Source organism: Macrotis lagotis, chromosome 7, assembly GCF_037893015.1.
Source record: "Macrotis lagotis isolate mMagLag1 chromosome 7, bilby.v1.9.chrom.fasta, whole genome shotgun sequence".
Lineage (NCBI taxonomy): Eukaryota > Metazoa > Chordata > Mammalia > Peramelemorphia > Peramelidae > Macrotis > Macrotis lagotis.
The window spans coordinates 48690239-48712296 of NC_133664.1; the positions used below are offsets into that span (position 1 = coordinate 48690239).

At 39.0% G+C, this 22058-nt stretch overlaps 1 protein-coding gene across 1 annotated transcript in view; it reads right to left on the bottom strand.

The window, feature by feature from the left end:
• The window catches only part of AKAP9 (A-kinase anchoring protein 9), a 173428-nt gene that overhangs the window by 65174 nt on the left and 86196 nt on the right, over positions 1 to 22058 (bottom strand). The window contains 6 exon segments of the mRNA XM_074192845.1: positions 7475 to 7701; positions 11619 to 11824; positions 14181 to 14278; positions 14732 to 14872; positions 16012 to 16236; positions 20353 to 20670. Of these exon segments, the coding sequence (XP_074048946.1) occupies positions 7475 to 7701; positions 11619 to 11824; positions 14181 to 14278; positions 14732 to 14872; positions 16012 to 16236; positions 20353 to 20670 (1215 nt within the window).

The following is a 22058-nucleotide window of genomic DNA, read 5'->3' on the forward strand; positions in this document are numbered from 1 at the left end:
TCAGGGTCTAAAGGGAGATGATTTGACACTGTGGGAAGAATCAACTTCTTCACATAAGATCACCATTTTAAGAATGGCCCAGTATGGAATTTGTTTGGGTTTAAATTTGTTGCATGGAACTGATGCTGAGTGAGATGAGCAGAACCAAAAATACACTGTACACCCTAACAGTAACATAGGGGGAATGACCAACCTAGATGGACTCGCTCATTCCATCAGTGCAAAAATCAGGGACAATTTGGGGCTGTCTGCAATGGAGAATACCATCTGTATCCAGAAAAAGAACTGTGGCATTTGAACAAAGATCAAGGACTACTACCTTAAATTTAGGAAAAAAACCAGATATCTTTATTGCCTGATCTTGCTATCTCTTATACTTTATGTTTCTTCCTTAAGGATATGATTTCTCTCTCATTACACTCAATTTGGATCAATATATAACATGGAAACAATGTAAAGACTGACAAATTGCCTTCTATGGGGGGTTGGGGGAGAGGGAAGTAAGATTAGGGGAAAAATTGTAAAACTCAAAATAAATAAAATCTTTAATAAAAAAAAATTGTTGCATGGATAGAAGACTGTGTCATTCTCAGTGCTTGTCAGCTGCCTCAGCAAAATACTCTGGATTCTACTCTGAATTTCTTTTTGTTTTTAGGTTTTTGCAAGGCATTGGGGTTAAGTGGCTTGCCCAAGGCCACACAGCTAGGTAATTATTAAGTGCCTGAGGCCGGATTTGAACTCAGGTACTCTTGACTCCAGGGCTGGTGCTCTATCCACTGCACCACCTAGCCGCCCCTACTCTGAATTTTTTTAAAACTTCAAAAAGCTCGATATTATTCGATGGATGAAATTATTTCTTGGTGCCACAGACAGCTACATGCCTGGAAAGCACACCTTCAAAGTTTTGGCCCTCTCCAGCCAAAACACTAAGCAGGGGCTCCAGGAGAAGAGGGCAGATTACAAGGTGATGTTGGAAGCCAGCTCTCAGGTTATAGAGGAGGACACCGAGGACTGGGGAAAGGTCCCAGGTGGAGAGATGCAGAGCTGGGACACAAACCTGGGTCTCTTTCCCTTGGGGCCAAGCCACCTCCATCTGATCTGCTAGACTATTCCACGGCGAGTCTTGCATAGTGCCCACTAACACTTCCTCTGGGACTTGCTAATGGTCATCTGGACCAAGCACAGTTAGAGATCAGTAAATTGGCCAATGTTGCAAAGGACTCCGATGAAAGCTCACACACTTTAGAATCTTAAAAACATATTTGGGCTTCTTACATAATATGTCCAACAAAACATGCCTGGGGAACGGCTAGGTGGCAAAGTGGATAGAGCACTGGCCCTGGAGTCAGGGGCAACTGAGTTCAAACCCGACACTTAATAATTACCTAGCTGTATGGCCTTGGGCAAGTCACTTAACCCCATTGCCTTGAAAAAACCTAAAAAAACCCCAAAACATGCCTGAACAGAGCCACAGACTTGATCAATCAAAGAGTTCATGAATTGACTACCATATGCACTGGGCAAGGACTTCAAATGTCAAGAATAAAATAATTCTTGCTCTTGGAGCCTACAGAAGCAGAAAACTAGAATGAACCTATTTATAATTGAAGCTCTGTTTTAGACAGATATGATGCTAATGGCAAAATGAAAGTATCAGACAACCTTAAAAAAGAAAGGCTTATGAAAAGCAGATTCAGGATAGGAAAAACAGAACCTGTGTGCTAGGCTACCTTGTATTTCCCAAGTTTATATTTGTGTTGTGTGTATTTTTTCATGTTTATGGTCTCTTGGGGGCTCATTGTGAACACATGTGACTTTATTCTTTGGACTTGAATCTTGAAAACCTAACACACAGTAGACCCATAAGAAATACTTGGTGATTGATTGAACTGATGGTTTATAACTTTGAATCATCAAAAAATGCTAAATTCTGTTAAACACATTCTATTCAAAGAGTAAGGTATATGTATAAAACAAGTTAAAATATTTTTCATTTAAAATAGTAAACAGTTTAAAATGGCATTTAAAGGACTTCTTGGGAGTTTCACATGGCTGGTGTTTCCAACTACAGAATGGCCAGGCCAAACCCAGGATGCAGCATCCTAACAAAACTGACCAACACCCAAGAGAGTAGGAGGAGTAGTTGACAGGCTTCTTGTTTGCTATAGTTCTAGCTATGCTTTTAAAAAGCAAACAACCAACTAGATGACCATTATATTACTGACTCATTTTCAGGAATAGCCTCCCTTCTGAGAAAACAAAATTGCTGAACATTTTTCAGGATATATGGGTCACATGACATTTTTCTCAGATATGGGATCAGGAAATCTCTCTAAAGACTTAAACAGACAGTGAAAGAAATATTCTGTAGGAGTAAGCTGCTCATTCATTAATTTCTCCAGGACCTAAGGGCAACACTTAGAAAATTATCTTCTTTGGTCCTAAATGGCACCCTAAGATTCTGAAAAAACATTTGTGGGTGGAAAACTGCTTCTACAGAGAAGTAGCTGTCTACGGCTCATACAATTTGTGCCGGCTATGTCCAAAACTCACCCACCAAAATAGATTATCTTTCAAGAAAGAATGACATATTAAAAACAAAAACAAAGAGCAACTTTGTTAAAAAGATACTTTTCTGCTAGTGTGAGGGAAGTCTCCCTGTATGTTAATTATACAGCCTTTGGTTCACTGTTTGCAAATAGACTTGACCCTATAATTAGCTAGTCTGAGTAAAATCCAGCAGGACTATATTAGAATAGTTAATTATTACATGGAACTAGATGCAAAACAACTACATATAATAAAAGTCATTAGTCTTTGAGGTGTATATTAATTTTCTATCTTAATAATCATGTTACCATTATCATCTACTTTTCTTCTTAAAGTAAAAAGCCCACCCATTAACTCTTCCAATGAAAGCAGAATATTCCCATCAAACCTGCAGCAGCAGAAAGACTTACATAGGGCTTGCTTTAACAAACTTAAAAAAAATACATTCTGAGTTCAGCAATTCTTTTATAATGTGCTGAGCTGTACTTGGGGGCCAGCCCACCAAGGAGAGAAGGTTATGGTAAGTTCAGGTCTCCACCCATATGATGAGCATCTGGAGGAGGGCTGACTGGATCTTGTAAGATCTAGTCACTGATGTTAGGAAGCACAGAATTACAGTCTCCTTTGCTTGGAGGAGACAGGAGGAAGGGCAAGTTCCTCATGGAGGGCACCTGCCCTGGAAAGCACCTTAGGTCCCTAACATGAGTTTGTCAGTCAGCAATTATTAAACGCCTACTGGGTGCAAGGCCCTGTGCTAAGGATTGGGGATATTCCTTTGTTCTCAAGGGACTATGCCACAACATGCATGTGAGAGGTCCTGAGCAAAGGAAGCTCCTTCTCTCCAGAAGTTCACTGTTGAAAGGGAGAAAACATGCTAACAACTACATACAAACCAGTTAGGTACAGGAGAGAGTGGAAATCATCTACATAGGGAAAAGACTTTCCTCTAGAGAGTGGGGCTTGAGCTGGGGCTTCGAGCAAGCTTGGGAAGCCTGAGGCAGACAGAGGCAAGGGAGAAAGGCACTCAAGACCTGAGGGACACCTGGGACAACAGCACTGTGGGAGGTGAGAGGGACTTGGTCGAGGGTCAGGGGCCTGGATCAGTGGATTGCAGAGTCCTACTGATGTTAAAATATCTATGGGACATTCAGTTCCAGATATTCAACAAGCAGTTGGAAACAAGAGAATGGAGGTTAGGAAAGGATAAGGAGACTTGATAATCATTAGTACAGAAATGATAATTATATCTAAGGGAGCTGACGAGATCACCAAGTGTAAGAGTAAAAGCTCAGGACAAAGGTTAGCAGGAATAACCTGATAAAGATTCAGAGAAGGAGAATGAAAAAAAGAGTCAATAGTTTGGAGGAGAGCTAGAAGACAACAGTGTCATGAAACCTAGAGAGAGGAGAATGTCAAAGAGAAGAACAATGTCCAAGGCTGCAGAGAGGTCAAGGAAGAGGAATGAGAAAAGTCAATGAACTTGACAATGAAGAGATCTGGTTTCAGATAAATGATGACTATAGAGAATTAAGAGTGAGAGACGAGGAAGTAGCAGTACCTGTGACTGACAGCCTTCTCAAGGAGTTTAATCACAAAGGAAGGAGAGCTAAAAGGCAATAATTAGAGGGAGGCTGAACCGAATAAGGTTAGAGAAAGCATTTGTGTGTTTACAGGCATAAGGAAAACTGCCCCAAGAAACAGGGAGAGTTTGAAAATAAGTGAGAAAGTGAAGTCAGAGGGAGAAATCTGCTGGAGAAGATGGGACGGAATGGGGATATTTGTACCTATCGAGGCTCCACTTTGGCAAGGAGAAAGGCTACTTTTTTATGTGAGACAGATGCAGAGGAGGAGATAGTGGCAGAAGGCATCAGGGTGATGGAGGGCAGAAGAGGGAGCTCACAGTGAATGGCCTCAATTTTAATGAGGCAAGGTTCTGGGCCAAGAGAGGGCACTGAGGGAGGCTTAAGGAGGGATGGAGAGGGGCGGCTAGGTGGCGCAGTGGACAAAGCACCGGCCCTGGAGTCAGGAGGACCTGGGTTCAAATCCAGTCTCAGACACTTAATAATTACCTAGCTGTGTGGCCTTGGGCAAGCCACTTAACCCCATTTGCCTTGCAAAAACCTAAAAAAAAAGGGGGGGGAATGGAGAGATATAGAAAATTCACTGTGGTGAATGGGACAGGAAGTTAATTAGGGGAGTATAAAAAAACTCACCCTGGAGCAGTAAGAATCCCAGATGAAATTATATAATAGATCTGTTGTGATCTAGTCTGCATGGTTTCATGATTTTCTCTAGCTTTGTTTACAGCACAGGTATGGAAAAGAAGGCTCTGTATGATGGGGGTGATAGGCTGAAGCTTGGCAGGACAAGTCTGATGATTTGTGAAGGGAGCAAAAGAAGAGGATGGTGGAATGCTGAACTGGTTCACTAAAGAGTCAAGGAGGGGAAGGAAGGAGAATGTGGCCAGGGAAAGAACCAAGGGGGTCACGAATCTGAACATCACAGTACTGCCAAAGAACAAGATTTGGGGTTGCAATGGAGAGGTGGCTTGAAAATAGATTGTGATTACACAAGGGTCAGAGTTCAGGAATATGGAAGCAGAACATTTGAGGGTGTTGGCAAGATCAAGGGTTTGCCCCTCTGGTATGGCTTGAGGTGGGGTGGAGAATGGATCACAAGTGATAAGCTGAGGAGCTGGGAAGTTAGGGTAGTTGAGGGAACTACCCTATGTGCTCAAGTTTCTGAATATAAGGTTGAGAAGAGCCTGTCAATCAGGCACTGAACTTTGGAAGAAGGGGAGTATCCTGAATGTTGGTCTATAAGAGATTCTAGAATTCTGATGTGGGGGTCTAGAGATGGATTGAATGAACCTCAAAGGAGGAGAGATTATGAGGGATGGGGGGAGGCAGAAAACCTGGAATGGCAAAGGGGAACAAGGAGCACCAGTGAGTTGGGGGCTACAGAAGGCCGGGGGCTGTCAGCAAGAGGGCACTTTTTTTCATTGAGAACTACAAGACAGAAGGGGTGGGAGAGGGAAAATTTAAGATGAAAGGTAGATTGTTGCCTAAGGATCAGGCATTCCAGAGGGCACCACGGAAGAGATGGCTAATATAATGGGGAATACTGCCCTGTGGATGTGGAGGAGTCTGCATCTTCCCTCTTATCACATGAGTAACTTCACCTTAGGAACCATATTCTACTTAAACTACACCAGGGAGGTCTGTCCCTTGACTGTCCTTGTACTGTCTTCTACAATAACAGAACCATTCTTATATTGAGAAAGTCTCCTAGGCAGTGTGGAACAGCTTTTCTTCACACTCTCCAGGCTCCGGGAAGGGCCAGCTCGATACAGTGGGCAAGCTTTTAACTCTTATTCGTATTTTTGAAAAGATAGATAGAGGCTCTAAGTCTAGAAAAAGCCCATGAGTGCTCTGTGTCCAGGTTTCCTTATGAACCTGAACTCAGCTCCTCCCAGCACAGCATCTCAGAAGGTTCCTGGTTGCAAGAAGACTCTTCTGCAGACATTTAAGGAAAACAATTTTTCTGGAATATGAATTTGCCTTCAGAGGCAGGAAAGGAGGGAGGGAGGAAGAGGGTCACATGTCCACAGAGAAGGGGAAGTAGGAGAAGGAACAGTGGGAGGCTTGGCCAGAACTGAGACAAAGAACTCCAAGAGGGCAAATAAAGGGGGGGCTGAATGTGGACACAGACAGGAGACGATAGGTGATGTGTGGGCCAGAGACAGACATGCGGTACCTGAAAGCAGATGGATAGAAGACACATGTAGGGGCTGGGTGTATGGGCAAGTGAGTGGAGAGGGGCAAAGGTCTATCTTGCTAAGCCTCCAATTCAGTGATTGTGGTGGTGGTCTCTTTTTGCCTTTACTTGGAGGGTGGGAGGTCTCAGAGAACTGAGCTGAGGGGCAGGAACTGGGAGAGAGGGAGAACATAGCACCATACTGTGAGGTTAGCATACATGTTTTCTGGAATGCAGACTTCTTTCAGAATTCTTTCCACAAAGTAGAATTTGGATAATGCAAATTTACATAAAGTGAGAATTGTCTGCCTATCAATGCCAGGCAGATAAAATGCATGCCATCTCTGGGAGAATGTCTGTCAGTTGGCAAACAGCCTGGCACAATTTTCATGTTGTTAGCTATCCTGGTTCTACTGGTAGAGCAATCTCTTAGATGCAGACATATGCCCCACTGATGAAGATGAGCATCTTCTCTGCACCTTGCTGCATGAAGAGAGTTTCTTAGATCACTAAAGATTTCAATGATTCTCTGAGGATCCCACAGCCAAGCTACGTAGAAGGGACTGAACCCCAGTCTTCCCTGATTCAAGGCCAGCTCTTAATTAATGAGGGAGATTGGGGGCGGCTAGGTGGCGCAGTAGATAGAGCACCAGTCCTGGAGTCAGAAGGACCTGAATTCAAATCTGGCCTCAGATGCTTAACAATTACCTACTTGTGTGGCCTTGGGCAAGCCACTTAACCCCATTGCCTAGCAAAAACCAATAAATAAATAAACAAACAAATAAATAGATAGATAGATAGATAAACAAATAAAAAAAACAAACAAATAAATGAATAAAGGAGGGAGATGGAGAGTCACTGTGGAGGAGGAGAGGCAGGCTTGAAGTAGGAAAATCTGAATTCCAGACAAACCTGTGTGACCCTGGACAAATCTCTTAGCCTTGGGGTGCTTTAGGGAATTCCCTAAAACTTTAAGTTGATGAGAATGTATTTGTGTGATCTGCATTGGTAAAAGGCATCACCGAGACCAGAGAGCTAAGAGGCTGGGTCCAAAACAAAACAAAGACCCTGCTGAGAATCCCAACGCTGCTTTGTGCAGATTCAGGGGACCAGGACTTCTAGAACCCAGTCTGGCCTCACCAGGCATTCAACGCCTAAGAAGTCTTACCTGATTACTTGTTTCACTTATGGCTTCCAGGAGTTTTTCAACTGCTGCCTGTAGCCTAGAACTAACATTCAAGACGAGTTCTTCATTTTCTGGGTCTATTTCCGTTCCAGCAAAGCCGCATCTTATAAGGCGCTGGCACAGCTCCATTCTTTCATCAGTTATTTCTGACCATTGACTAGAGGCATCACCTGGCATGCCACTCCCACAGTAAGAGATGATGGATTCTTCTGTGAGAAGGACAACAATGATAAAACACAGCATATTATTTTAATACATTTTGAAAATGAAACATGGCATCTGATTACCAAGTCCATTTATGAAAATAACTATGGGAAGGGGCAGCTAGGTGGTGCTGTGGAAAGAACACTGGCCATGGAGTCAGGAAGACTGGAGTTCAAATATGACCTCAGACACTAAATAATCACCTAGCTATGTGACCTTGGACAAGTCACTTAACCCCATTGCCTTAAATAAAATAAATAAAAAGGAAATAACTATAGGAATTGGGGCAGCCAGTGCTACAGATAGAATGGCCAGGCCTGGAGTCTGAAAGATTCATCTTCCTGAATTCAAATCCAGCCTCAAACTTATTAGCTATGTCAACCTGGGCAAATCATTTATCTCTGCCACAGTTTCCTCTGTAAAATGAGCTGGAGAAGGGAGTGGAAAACCATTTGGCATTTTGCCAAAAAAATCCAAATTGGGGTCACAAAGAGTCATATATGATTAAAAAAACTACTGAACAACAACAACTGCTAAGAATTATATAAGTATGCACCTTTCACAACTGTAAAGCTATCAAACAAATTAAGAAATATTTAACAATAAAACTAATATTTGATTGGATATATCTGATACAAAAAATGAAATACTATTTTGAGGTTCAACAGCTAGCAAAGAAAGAGGTAAAAAAGACAGCAATAAAAGCTTTGTAGAAAAGAATGTCTGGATTATTTAGGATCTTTCCTGTTTCTTGATTTTGAATGTTTCGCTAGGTATATCTGCTTTTTTAGGTAGACAGTGAAAAAAGAAACCCCTTAAACTTGGACACAAGTTAATTTGTTGTTGTTAAACTTGTTAATTTGTGGTTAGTGTGTGAAATTGTAACTAAAACAAAGTTTCTAATATAACTAAACTTAATTCATCTGTACTATTCCTGTTTTCTGGATGATATAAGTTGACTACTTATATTCCAAGTTAATAAAGCATGGGTGTGCCTTCTATAAAGGAAAATTAAAGTGCAAGGTACCCATTACTGACATGAAGTATGACGGCCATTTGTGAAAATGTGCTATATAATATTTATGATAAGCTGAGACATGGGAGCCAGTGATGGTTCAATGAGAAGAACCAAGAACAACATAGCTATCTAATGGCTCTTCATTAAGACAGCCATATTTCTTATTTCTATAGAGATAGGAAGATCTGGATTCAAATCTTTCCATTTGTTGACTAGGTGATCACAGGCTAGTCACCTCGTCTCTTGAGACTTTCTAAATGTGAGCATACCCCAAGGCTCAGTTCTCGAGTCTTTTTCATGCATTTTGGTTTAATAATTATCGAGATGCTGATTACTCACAGATCTTTTTATCTAGCCCATGGTTCATGCCTAAGCAACTGGTCTATGGGACCAGTTGAAACATTTTGGCATTGCTTATAGAGTTCCAGAAATGGAGAGGATCAGAACCCAGGTCTGTCATTTCCACATTCACAATGGCCCAGTGTGAAGGCACGACTGCTCACCTTCAGGATAGTCTCAGATCAGAGGAGAAGGGTACTTTTCTTTAAAAATTCAAAGACTCACCCAAGGTCATGCAACTAGAACTCAATGTTCTTTCTGCTATCACATGGTTCCTACTTGAAAGATAGTTTTGTGAGTAGGAAATCTAAACTAAATTTCTCCCATGGGAGGAATCAATTCTGCTACTGACCATACCTAATACAGTTCTGGGTTTGCCTTTTCCTGGAATCTCAGACACCTCAGGGATTCAAACTGAGATGAAGATTCAGTCATGTCCCAGGGTCCCTAAATCTCCCTTTGCATGCAGTCCAAAAGGTTATTGTTGTGAGGATGCGAACCTTAACAAATCAATTATTTTGATTTGCAACAGCAACAGGTCAGTACATGTTTAAAGTCTGAATAAGCTTGGTCTTGAAAGTTAGTGGTCCACAAGTGTAGAGGCCTTTGCTAACAATTAACCAGTCATGTAAAAAGACATATGAGAAGGTATTTCGTTAATCCAATTAGCAATCTAAGAAAATGTGTTATTAAAACTCAGTGATCAAAACAATCTGGTACTGGCTAAGAGTGGTAGGCCAGTGGAATAGAATAGGCACCTACTACATTGTAGTAGAAACGCAAGGACTCAAGCTTTTGGGATCCAAAACTCATTCTTTGACAAAAACTGATGGGAAAACCAGAAAACAATATGGTAGTAACTAGGCACACATCCACATCTCATACTGTATATCAACATCAGGTTAAAATGAGCACACCATTTAAACCTAAAGAATGAGTACATAAACAAATTGGGAGAGCATGGGATAGTTTACTTGTCAGATCTATGGAGAAGGGGAAAATACAGAACTAAAGTAAAATAAAGTTACCAGGTGATTATTTTGAGCTTACATTCCATCCTTCCCAGAGGAGTTCTATTAATCTGGGGTCCCATACAGGTTTTCTTAAAGGACTGGATGAGTTGGTGACTGGACTGGGACAGACCAGGGTTAGAACTCTATCTTCCTCCTACCCCCACCCCCAACACCTCCTTCTCTGGACCACATCATGCTGCCTTCTGCATGTCACTCCTCTGCTCAAGACCCTGCCATACTTACCTATTGCCTCAAGAACAAAATACAAAAGCCTTGGCATGACTCTGACAATTCTTCACAATCCTGTTCTCAGCTGCCTTCCCTGGTTTATTTCATGAACTGTCACTTTTAAAAATCCCTGCTCTGGTCAGAAGGTCTCCTTGCTATTGCCTGCACTCAGCCTTCTGTAACTGGCTTCTCTGTTCTGGCCCAAGTTGGTTCTCTCACTCAAAATGGGCAACAACCTTCCCTAACTGAGAATACCTTCTCAGCTACTAGCTTCTTTGAGAAACACTTAATTTCTCCTTTCATTGAGCTTTTTTTTCCTTTCCCAAAGTATCTCAGATTTACTTATTTACTACACCAAGAGATATCTACTCTATTCCTTAGTAGAATATAAGTCCTTGTTGAATTGAATTGAACCTCAACAAATGAAGGGGGGGGATATTATTTCTGCAGAGCTGGACAATAATTAGTGGAAAAAGACTTGTGGATTTATTTGATTAAACTGTATGTGTATAACAGACCACATAACACAAGTGTAAACTGACACTGGCCACCATAAAAAAAGTGGACAGAAATAATACTTGGAAAGCCTTCCTTTGTGCCATGGTTAAGGTGGACAGCCACTTTCTTTCCACTTCGACCAGAATCAAAGCTTTCCTTTTCTTCTGACTCTTACAGCTTTGCCCATCTTTATAAAACAGGGACAAGGGGAGAGGAAGAACCAGAGGCAAGAAAGCAAAGATAAAACCACAAGATAGGCTTGTTTAACATCTAGAACTACTGTTAGTGCATTAGCTAAAGTTAGTCTCATGCTTTAGCACAGATAGCACACTTTCCTTTTCTTCCTATCTTTTTAAAGTATCTTAGATTTATATAGTGATTTTTTTCTGAGAACTTGAAATCTTAATAAAGTTATTTTAATTCAATTTTTATCTCTTTACAACTTCTCAAATTATGAAGCATTTCAGGAGGATACTGATGGTGTGTGTGTGTGTCTCTCTCTGTCCTGGCCAAGACAGTGGAGGTTTTCTGTCACTGGTTGAGAATTTGGCCCCAAGCCACTTCTCTTGTTTAGGTGTCCTGCTGACCTTCTGAGAGGTGTATGATTGGGGCCAACCTTAGAGAAAAGGACTTAGATCATGCCTAACTACTACTCTGAAATACTTTTAAGAATGGATTTAGAAGAACATGTCCTTAGTTTGGCTTTTGGGGCCTTTTTGGGTGGCAGATACTTTGATAGTTTATAAGACTTGGAACTGCCCTTCACCTACTAGAATTTTAATAGATGTATATCAATGAAAATGATTTCAAGATTCTAGGAAGGTACCTTCTATGTCTTCCTCATGGATGCAGGACTTTGCTGTTCCTTCTGACTCTGACTTCCAAACAATGTTGGTTGATGATTGGCCTTTATTAGATCGATCCAAAATCCCAAGAACATGACGGCCAATTGTTTCTTCAACAGCTGCTATTGTCTTTACAACTTCTAAGAGGATCTTTAGGAGCCTGTTGTTAGCTTTCTGGAGAGCATATCTATATAAGTAAATAAAGATAAATTAATTAAATTATTTTACTCTACTTGTTACAAATTAATCATCATGTACATAAAGAACAGTAAATATCCATGAGGATATACTCGTTAAATTTTAGCATATAAATCAGCATGTAATAATTTCTCTTAAATGATCTACAAACATTTTTTATTATCTTTTGATAGCTACATTTTATCTATCTTTTTTTTTGTAGCCACATAGCCACCCCTATCTTATCTTTTAACCAAGTGATTTGATGATGTATAAAAATTTCTATTTAACTGAACTGAAACAAATGAAGTGACTTTATATTTTTAGGCCTGCAAGCATACAAAGAAGACTTTAAGGGTACCCACTTTATTTATTTTTTTTAGGTTTTTGCAAGGCAAACAGGGTTAAGTGGTTTGCCCAAGGCCACACAGCTAGGCATTATTAAGTGTCTGAGACCAGATTTGAACCCAGGTACTCCTGACTCCAGGGCTGGTACTTTATCCACTATGCCACCTAGCTGCCCCAAGGGTACCCACTTTAAAAACAGGCTCCCTTTCTTTTAAAAAAAAAGACCCCTTTTCACTCTTTCTACATTTCTCTAGGGGTGACTGATTCCCAAATAATACTGAAAATTCTGTATCTGCAGAAGATGTATTAAGATGGCCAGAATTGAGTGGAAGTAATGGGACATTTAAAAAGAAATGACAACAGGACCTTCCCAATAAATATGAAATATATTTGATCTCTTTACAAGATCTTCTTTAAATGCAATGAATAATATAGAAATTAACTGATAAAATTCTTTAATAATCAAATAACCATTCCTAAAAGCTAAATTCATTAAAGACACTCCAGTATCTCTCTTTATATTTTATTTATATTTCTATATACACAACTCACTATATCAACTGATAGGATTTCTTGGTAGACAGAATGTCTCTGAAACTAATTTTTTTTCAAATTTCATACTCTTAAGAGTTGACTACCAAGTCACAGCATATGACAGATCAGGCATGGTATTTTCAGAGCATAAATGAGAAAATTTTTCTTCAGTTTCTGTTAAACAAATGGTGATTATGCTATTTGCATATGTAAATCAGTCTCTGATTGGATGCATGCCTAAACTTTGAAAAATTAAAATCAAAATCACTTAAATAGAATTATCATTAGCTTTTCTTAATTTTTCTAAATGTCATTATCAACACAATAGGGCTAAATCTCCCCCATCAGAAAAATCACCTATTTAAAAAAAGATCCTTAAGAGTAAACAAAAATAACTGCTTAATATATAATTAGAAAAACAAACAAAAGCTTTCAAAACTACTTATTACTCAAATTCTTACCAATATTAATTTAACTACCAAGTCTACTAATTAGAGAATGAATATAAAATAAATCATTTTATTTTATATTTCCATGGAAACTCTAGTTTTCATACACTGTTTTCCTTGTCTGAGTTCCACACTGACTGTGCGCCATACTGAGGATCCAATGGGGGAGCCAAAATCTTAGGGGCCAAATGCCTCCATGCAAGCTGAGGAAAGGGATTAGGAGGACACAAGAGGGTAGGCAATTACAGGAATTGGAAAGGGAGGAAATGAAGTTAGTAGACATTAATTTTAGTTTAATGTTGTATAATTTATATTCATTTGAATAACAATGGATTAAAAATATAATTTTAAAACCTTTGATAAGTTTTTTTATTTTTCATTAGTATTATAATGTCTATAATAACTCATTTACAATATTTATATAAATAGGCGAAATAAGAAAAGTACTGGACATCTGGCTTATTTTTTTAAAACCCTGGTTCTTGAATTAAACATTTTTGTTTGCTGTGCAGTGAACTAGAAGAAACAACTCTCAAGTAAGAATTACAAAATTCTTAAATCTCATTAAATAAATGTTCTGGGATGAATTAATTCATACCTACAATGGTATTACTGTGGTAGTGAAATGATATATAAAGTTGTGAAATTAGAAGAGTTCCAAGTAATCAGAATGCCAAAAAAGGATTGGTTTTAGGATCACACAATGAGAACTTGAAAGCCAAAAAACAATTCCTTGATTTTTTAAATGAGGAAACCAAAATTAAGTCTCTTGGCCTATGTCAGAAGCAGGTTCTCTGATTCTAAATACTGTATTCCATAAGGGTTCTTGTAATTTTCTCTTTGTCTAATCCAACTTGTAAAAAATGGCATCCTTTTTCATACACACTGAGAATTTTGTTGTATAAAGGACATACTGCTTCTTAGACAAAATATAAAAAGATCAACAAGACAAGACAATAGTTATCTCTAAGTAGTTTAATATAAACAAAGTAACAGTTCAAAAATAAAAGCAAACTACACACAAATCTTAAATACCTTTCTTTAGAGAGAATGTCGGATGACACAGTTTGAGGTTTTCCTTCCAATTCTTCTTGAAAGATTTGTTCTTCAATTTCTTGGTTCTCACTTTCATCCTGTGTTAGGTTTTGTAAAGGTAGGGAGGATAAGATAGACAAAAATCCAATCATTTTGGAAATAGCATGGCATTCTTCCGCTAAGTTACAAAGTGAAACCAAAATGCTTATGTGCAAACTGGGTACTATTTGAAATAATATTTAACTAGACATTATCAAGAGATTAGTATTATCAAGAAATGACAAAACACTGGAATACATAAATGAAAAAAAGATCATGGATGCAACACACACACACACACATTCCGATACTGATGGTCACGAGGTTCCTGTGACTCTAGCAACGTGGCCATTGATGCTCATCTGACGTGGCATGCAAAGCAACTGGGCTCCTGCAACCTCGTATTGAAGCCATCATGAGGAAGCAGAACCCAAGTCTGAAGATGACAAACAAATGCTTGTGCCCATCCAGGGTGCTGTGGCCAGGCCAGCCCCAGTCCACGTCCACACTACCTGTGTTTGCGTACAGCTGCTGCGCAGCTCACAACACAGCTTCTCTCTTCCAGCTAATGATCGCTGCTTTAGGGCTTCCAGCTCCTCTAAAAGCAACCTCTCTCTCTCTGTAACCAGGTTTTCATTATCTATTGAGGCACTCTAAATAAGAGAAAAGGTCATAAGAGAATATTGTTTGCGATAGGAGGGGGGAAGAGAGAAATCAGGAAAAATCAAAGCAGATGTCCCAGCATTCAACACACTGTAGGTACTTAATTAATGTTTATTGATTGAATGACTGATATCTTTTAACCCCAAGAAATAGGAGATCTGGGTAATTCCTTTCCATTTCAAGGGGTTAAAAGCATTCAGAGCTTTCAATGCAAAATTTTCAGATATTTAAAAAAATGTTAGTTCCACCTAAATATTTACGGTTTGAATAACCCCTTCAGATATTATTTTTAAGACAAATTTTGCATTGAAAAATCAGAAATTTAAATTCACAAAATGCAATGGAGAAAAGATGATACATCAATATAATACTTAAATGCTTTATTTCATGCTTCAAAAAAATTTCTATCATTAAATTTGACAGAATAGCTAAAAATTTTCTGGTTATTTCATTTTTTTTTAAAGAATACACACCTAACTTCAAAGAGGTTTGGATTTCTTTACCCCCAGGAATATGTGAAGGCTGTTTTGGTCTACTGTGTCTTCTCCATTGATTTTGTGAGTATGTTTTTTCCATACAGAAATTTACAAGGACCCAGCTCCAAATTCCAGGCAAAGTTCTTAATTTTCAGTCAGGAAAGGATTAGAAATATGCCATAAATTTATGTTTCTAGAATCAAAATGAGATCTTCCCTTAGAAAGAATTCTGGAAACATGTCACCTTTGAGAGAGTTTATTGGTAATTAGTCAGATTAGAGCAGGAAAGAGTCTATCTCTTTGGTGCCCAGTGGAACCTATGGACATGGAGAATGTGGCAAACAGAATGAAGCCATATACAGATTATATCACTCTGGGATATGTGAAAAAACAAATGGGACAAAACCAATCCTTGGACCATCAAGTCAGTGATGAAAAATGCCTATAAACAAGATGAACCAAATCTTACAAGAGGCTATGACAGCAGTCTTCTAGGAGAGGTTAAAGAAAACCTCTCTACAAGACCTAGCACAACAAGATCTTCTCCTTGAATAGTTTATTATAAACTTGGCAAAACAAAAGCTTCTGATCCATCCTGAAGAATAAGACTATATAAAAAGACTTCTCCTTTCATTTGCACCAAGGACAATTACCTGGGCTAATTCCTGGTGCAGCCTCTTGATCTCTTCCTGCAGCTGCTCTTGGTCCTCCCGCTGTCTCTCCATTTGGTACATGTGAGCTTGCTTCAACAGCTCGGTGGCCTGCTGATGCTCCTGGTACTGCCGCACCAACTCCTGCCTCAGGTCTTCCACCTGCTCTTCATGGACCATCAGTTGCCTGGAAGTGTCCACATTTGATGCCAAAATCTCATCCTGGAGCTAGAAAATTTAACATCATTTTGTAACTGCAATTTATTACAGTGAATTGAAAATCTGTAGGCATTCCCATGTTTTAGTGAAAATGAAAATAACTTAAGTTCTTTATCTCAAGAGTCCTCTAAAGATCCATTAAGAAAAAGAGGTGTGCAGTTTTAGGAGGCGGCTAGGTGGCACAGTGGACAGGGCTGGCCCTGGAGTCAGGAGTACCTGAGTTCAAATCCATTCTCAGACACTTAATAATTACCTAGCTGTGTGGCCTTGGGCAAGCCACTTAAACCCCATGCCTTGCAAAAAAAAAAAAAAAAAAAGAGGTATGACAGTAATAACACTCCCAAGCCGATGTGAAAAAAAAATGTGCTTGCTTGTTCTACATTTTTGCCAAAGAAGTGTAGTCCACTATCTCAGGTCACTGAGATACAGTCTAGACCTGGCTCTTTCCAGTTCCTCTTCTAGGAGCTGGTTGGGACAGAGCTGTTTGCTCACTACCTCCTCTATTAGAGTGTGAGCTGCAAGCTCAGAGTTTTGTAGAATAGTTGAGTACACAGTCAGTGTCAAATAAAAGTTTGCTGAGTGACTGTGTTTATCTCTCAAGGATTCCCTAGACAAGTTAGTCTCCAACTCTATTTGCCTGTCTAAAATATTTTTTGAAATAAAATGAAATGTTATTTTTCATGGATGACTAGAAGACATGGAATGCCATTTGAACTCCTAGCATGCTGTGACTAACTTGGTGATGCAAAAGTATCATTATGTGGATGAGAGCAACTTTGTAATGGAGCTTCCATCCATATGTCCTGCAGCATTCAATTCAATTTAATAAGCATGGACTAAGTCCTGTCATGGGCTAGGTGCTGGGTCTGCAAAAACAACAACACAAAAGAGTCCATGTACTCCAAGAGCTCCCACTCTCTGAGGGTGGATCCACCACATACATCAGCATTAAGCAAGTACAAGATAACTGGAGGAGTGAAGAGCCCCCATGCCTTGGGAGATCCGGGAAGAATTCTTCATGGGCTGTGGCCTTTGAGTGGCACCTGGAAGAAAGCTGGGGATGCCAAGGAGCAGAGGAAGGGGGGAGCACAAACCCACACCTAAGGAAATGGTGGAACATGGGGGGTGGGGGTGAAGGGGCAAATGTTGTCTGTGGCAGCAGCCAGTGAAGATCCTTGAGCCTCTGGGGAGGGACTTGGTCAGACCCGGGTTTTGGAAAGATCGAGGAAGCTGTGTGAAGGACAGACTGAAGAGAAGAGAGGCAGGGACCTCAACGAGGAGGCAGTTCTCTCAGTCCAAGAGAGGTAAGAAGGCCCTAAATTAGATGGGTGAGCCTATGAAGAGAAGGGGACAGAGCGGGGGAGGTCAAATTGACCAGTCTTGGCAACTGAGTAGATATAGGGAAGGGGCAAGGAAGCTGGGAACCTGGGCACTGGAAGTATGGTGGTCCCCTCAGCAGAAATGGGGATATCCGGAGAAGAGGTAGGTTTAGGAATAAGAGAATCAATCATGTTTGGGGCAGAATTCCCCTTTACACATAGGATGTGAGCTGAACAGACCTACAAATCCTGCCACCTAATATTCCAGAAAAGAGGGTATCACAAGCTCTGACGCTCCCCTTGCCCTTCTCATTGCAGGGTTCTTTCCTTCCCCAAATTTTCCTAAATATGGCATTATTTAACTTCTCCACAATTGCCTTTTAATCTGCTTTATATTTATTTGCACACATGTTCTACTCTGCTAATAGAATATAAGCTTCTCGATGGCAAAAATGGTTTCATTTTTGTGTCTGTTTTCCCAGGCCCTCCTATAGCATCTTGCTTAATAAATATTGAATAAAATTTTAATAGTCAATATAGGAGTGACCTCTTGCATGTAAAATCAGAGGTCAAAACTGAAGGAAGTTTAAATTTATAAAGATCTAACAACTGTCTACAATACTATTTATGCTTTAAAGTAAGATTGGTATCACAATCTGCTATAAAGTGAACAAAATTTATATTGATTGGAATTGTATTGTTAAATAAGTTTAACAAGGAGATGGTAGAAATGTGCTGAATATAATGGCAAGTTTGGACTACCTTTACAAAGAAGGCTGGAGAAATTTATGTAGTACCAGGCTATTAGTCTGACATTTCTAGAGTCATTAAACAATAGCATATTATTTTACATGTTCCTCCCTATAAAAAGAATAAGTTCTCTCACTAGGCAAATGACCAGCTGTCCTGGGGGGTAATTTAAACTTAGAATAATATTGTAATTTCCTAGTGAACACTTCTGTCTCTTACTCAACTGTAGACCCTTAAGAAAATAAATGATTAAGGGCCATGACCACTAAGATGGTATTTCATCTTGTTACCAACATCTTACCACTTCCCTGTCATTTTTCCTTCTCACTATATCTCCACCCTTACTCTCCTTTTCTTCTCTTTTAGGTGAGGGGATCTGCTCTTTTCTGACTCTTCTCTGCCTTTTCCTACTCTTATCCATTTTTTTCCTTTCCCTCTACTTCTATGGGATCAGTCCTTATTTCTTTCAGGTTCTAGGGGAAGAGAAGGGCTGTCAATGGTTGCAATTGTACTTGCTTCCTAAAGTTTCCAGGAAGTAGTACTGGAGCTTCCAGGCTATATGTAAAAGTTGTAGAAAGGTTCAAGTGGTCTTCACATCCCCCTGAGCCTGACATAACAGAGGAAGTCACCACAAAGAAAGAGTGAATAATAAAGATACATCAGTGAGTTCCTTCACTCACTTTTAATCTCAAGAAAGTATTATTTAACAATTGTTAATAGATTCTTTTAGAATGAATAAGGGATAAATGTTATTTTTTTCTTAATATTTTTGCTACCTCAAAAAGGCCAAACTGTAACTCATGTATAGCATTAAATAACTTGGAGATCTGTTATCATTTGAAGAACCTCAAAACTGTTAACTTAAGACGTTTCAGTGCTAACTTTCAGGGACAGGGCCCCGAGAGTTAGAATATGGCAAAGGGGTAAGGTGAGGTAGGGAACATGGCCAAGTGTGGATGAAGTGTGAAAATGGTGGATTAAGGAGCTCTAGAGGTGTAGTTCCTTTCCTGGTCTAGTTCCCTAAGTCACTTCCAGTCTATTTTTCTGAGGAGTCTAGGGACTGTCCTGCCTATGTGCCTTAACACTGCCACTAGGCATGGCTTCTGTGAAGTCCTTCTCTCCTTCCTGGTCCTCTGGGGAACAGAATGAAGTCTCTTAGCTTCCATTCTATGATACTACTTGATGAAAGCACACTGTGCTTTGGAAGGTTTCCCAAGGGTTTTTGCAAATAATCATGATGAAAGGAAATTAAGTGGCTTAATCCTAAATAATGCTCTTAAAAAAAAAACCAACTACAACAAAAAAATTTAACAAATCTCTTTTTACACTAACTACCTTTAAGTTCAGGTACATCCCACATAACATTACACCAACATAATTTTTAAAAAATATTCTGTTTCATAACCAAGCTATATCATAAAGTTGCAAAACTCTGTTATGTTTTTATTCAGCTGATCATGTTAACGGCATAATTCCATTATGCCCCTGTAAGCTTGTTTTATCTCACAACTGTCTATGTCTATTCACTGAACTTATTAACATGGGATCAAATTCATGCACATTTTATAGGCAGAGATTTGGGCTGCTGTGGGCATTTTATACTATTAATTGAGTGGGTGAGCGGTCTGAGGGGAAGATGGGACCCTTGGGAAAGGTGAGTTTCGGGGAGGGTGTTAAAGATACTTCATAAGAGCAGCTCTAGGGCCAGGGGCAAAAAGAGGATGGGGTGTAGAAAGGGAGATTTCCTTCTCTTCCCTTGCCATATAAGGTTAACCACCTTAGGCCTAGTCCAGATTTTGGGTAAAGTGAGAAGTAGGTATGCAGAGACATGAGGGCAATTCCCATGTTAATTATCCCCAGGAACAGCTCACAGAGTGAAAATTTTAAGGGAGAGAGGAAAAAAAAATCAAATGGTCACAACAGGAAAGGCAGGCCACTAAACTACCTAGTCAGTGTTCCAAGGATGGGCATTTGTGCAGTACAAACTGTCTGTACAAGGTGAAAAACTAGAATCAAGCAATAATTTCTTTTTAGACTTACAAGACCAAATACTCACATGTTCTGTAAAAATAAACTCTCTGTTTGAGGAGAAAATTTCTCTTGAAAAATCTAGTTCTTGGTCCTTCAATTCAAATGTGCTTTCAAAATTACTACTATTTGCTAAAAGAATTTCCTTGGACTCTTCTTCACTCAACTCTTTGCTAAGTGGTTTCAGTTCTTTAAACTCATTCTTAGAACGTTTTCTGTCAGTTGCAAAGGGTTCTTTTTGTTGACAGGCATTTATTTGTATCTCTGATACAGAGTCTTCCTTTTGCCTAGAAAGCCTTGTTATTTCACTCTGCTGAGCAAATGCTATGCTCATTGACACAATGACCTGTAGAAAATTTAAAAGAATCATTTAGACACAAAAAGCATGGCAGCAGCTTCAGAAATGAAAAACTCAATCTTTAAGAAAAATTTGAATTAAAATGAAGTGCAAAAATAAACCAATGAATAAAAATGATTTATACTTTCAACAGTAAATCCAAAATAAAGCAGTCATGTTATTGGTCTTTTTAAATGATGAAATTTTAATTACTTGATTGGTTATAATAAAGCTAAATGTAGTTTATTTTGCATTAATTCCAGTAATTTCCAGCAATGATTTGAAAAATCATTTGAAATTTGCTAAATTTCAGGACAACTTGGGAGCAGTTATATGAATGGACAGAAAAGAGAGAGCAGATCTAAGAGAAAAAGGAACACAGTAACCATGATAGAAATAAAGGAAGACAATACTGAAAGATCAGAATGCTGAACAATGCAGGGTGTGATAGTGACTCTAATGAACCAGCAGTGAGGCATGTCTGCCAGTGGACAGGGAGATAATGAAGCATAGGTGTGGGGCCCATTCAACCAGGAAAATGTATGAGTTTAATGACCTTTGCTTTGCAGAAGAGTTCCATGGGGGGGGGGGGGGGGGGGAGAATGGGGAGAAGAGCAGAAAGGAGGTGCAGCATTGGAAAGTAACAACAAAGCATTGGGTGACACAACAATAAATCTAAAAAAAAAATTTCTAACTTGATTATATAAAGATTTTCTCTTATTGGAATAAAACAGATTGGAGTCTTAGTCATATGTGAAAATTTAAAACTACAAAAGTAAATATTTATAGAAGTAATGAGAATTTGTATTTATACTATATATTATAAATTACATTCAAATAAGATTCAGTTGATTTTGTGATGTTTTAGTAATACAATATGCAGTGATTACATTTTAAATTGTTTCCAAATTGTGTACTTCTATGTATTGTCAAAACCAAACACTTGAAGCAAAAGGTTTTGATAACTATTTCAGAAGTTCAGAATATTGACTAAAAACCAATACTGTTACTTTTTATACTTAACATTCCTTTAAGAAAGGACAAATTTGGAAGGAATAAGGTGATTTACAAAACACAATTAGAAAGTGAAATAAAATATTGTCTTTTTTCTCTCTAAATATGACTGAACATTCTCTATTTCTTAAATATGTCCATAAACTGACTTCCTTTTCTTTTGCCTTTTTAACAAAGTGAGAGACAGTGTATGTAATGGAAAGAGAAACAAGACCTGAGCTGAAATTCTTCCTCTGGCCTTTATGAAGTGATATAAAACATTAATGTTCCAAGCAAGTTACTAAGTCACTTTTGAAGACATTAAATCACATAACTGGTGTTGACTTGCAATGACAGAGGGGGTTTTCTCTCTGTCAATGGATTATCTTGGACTCTGTTCATTT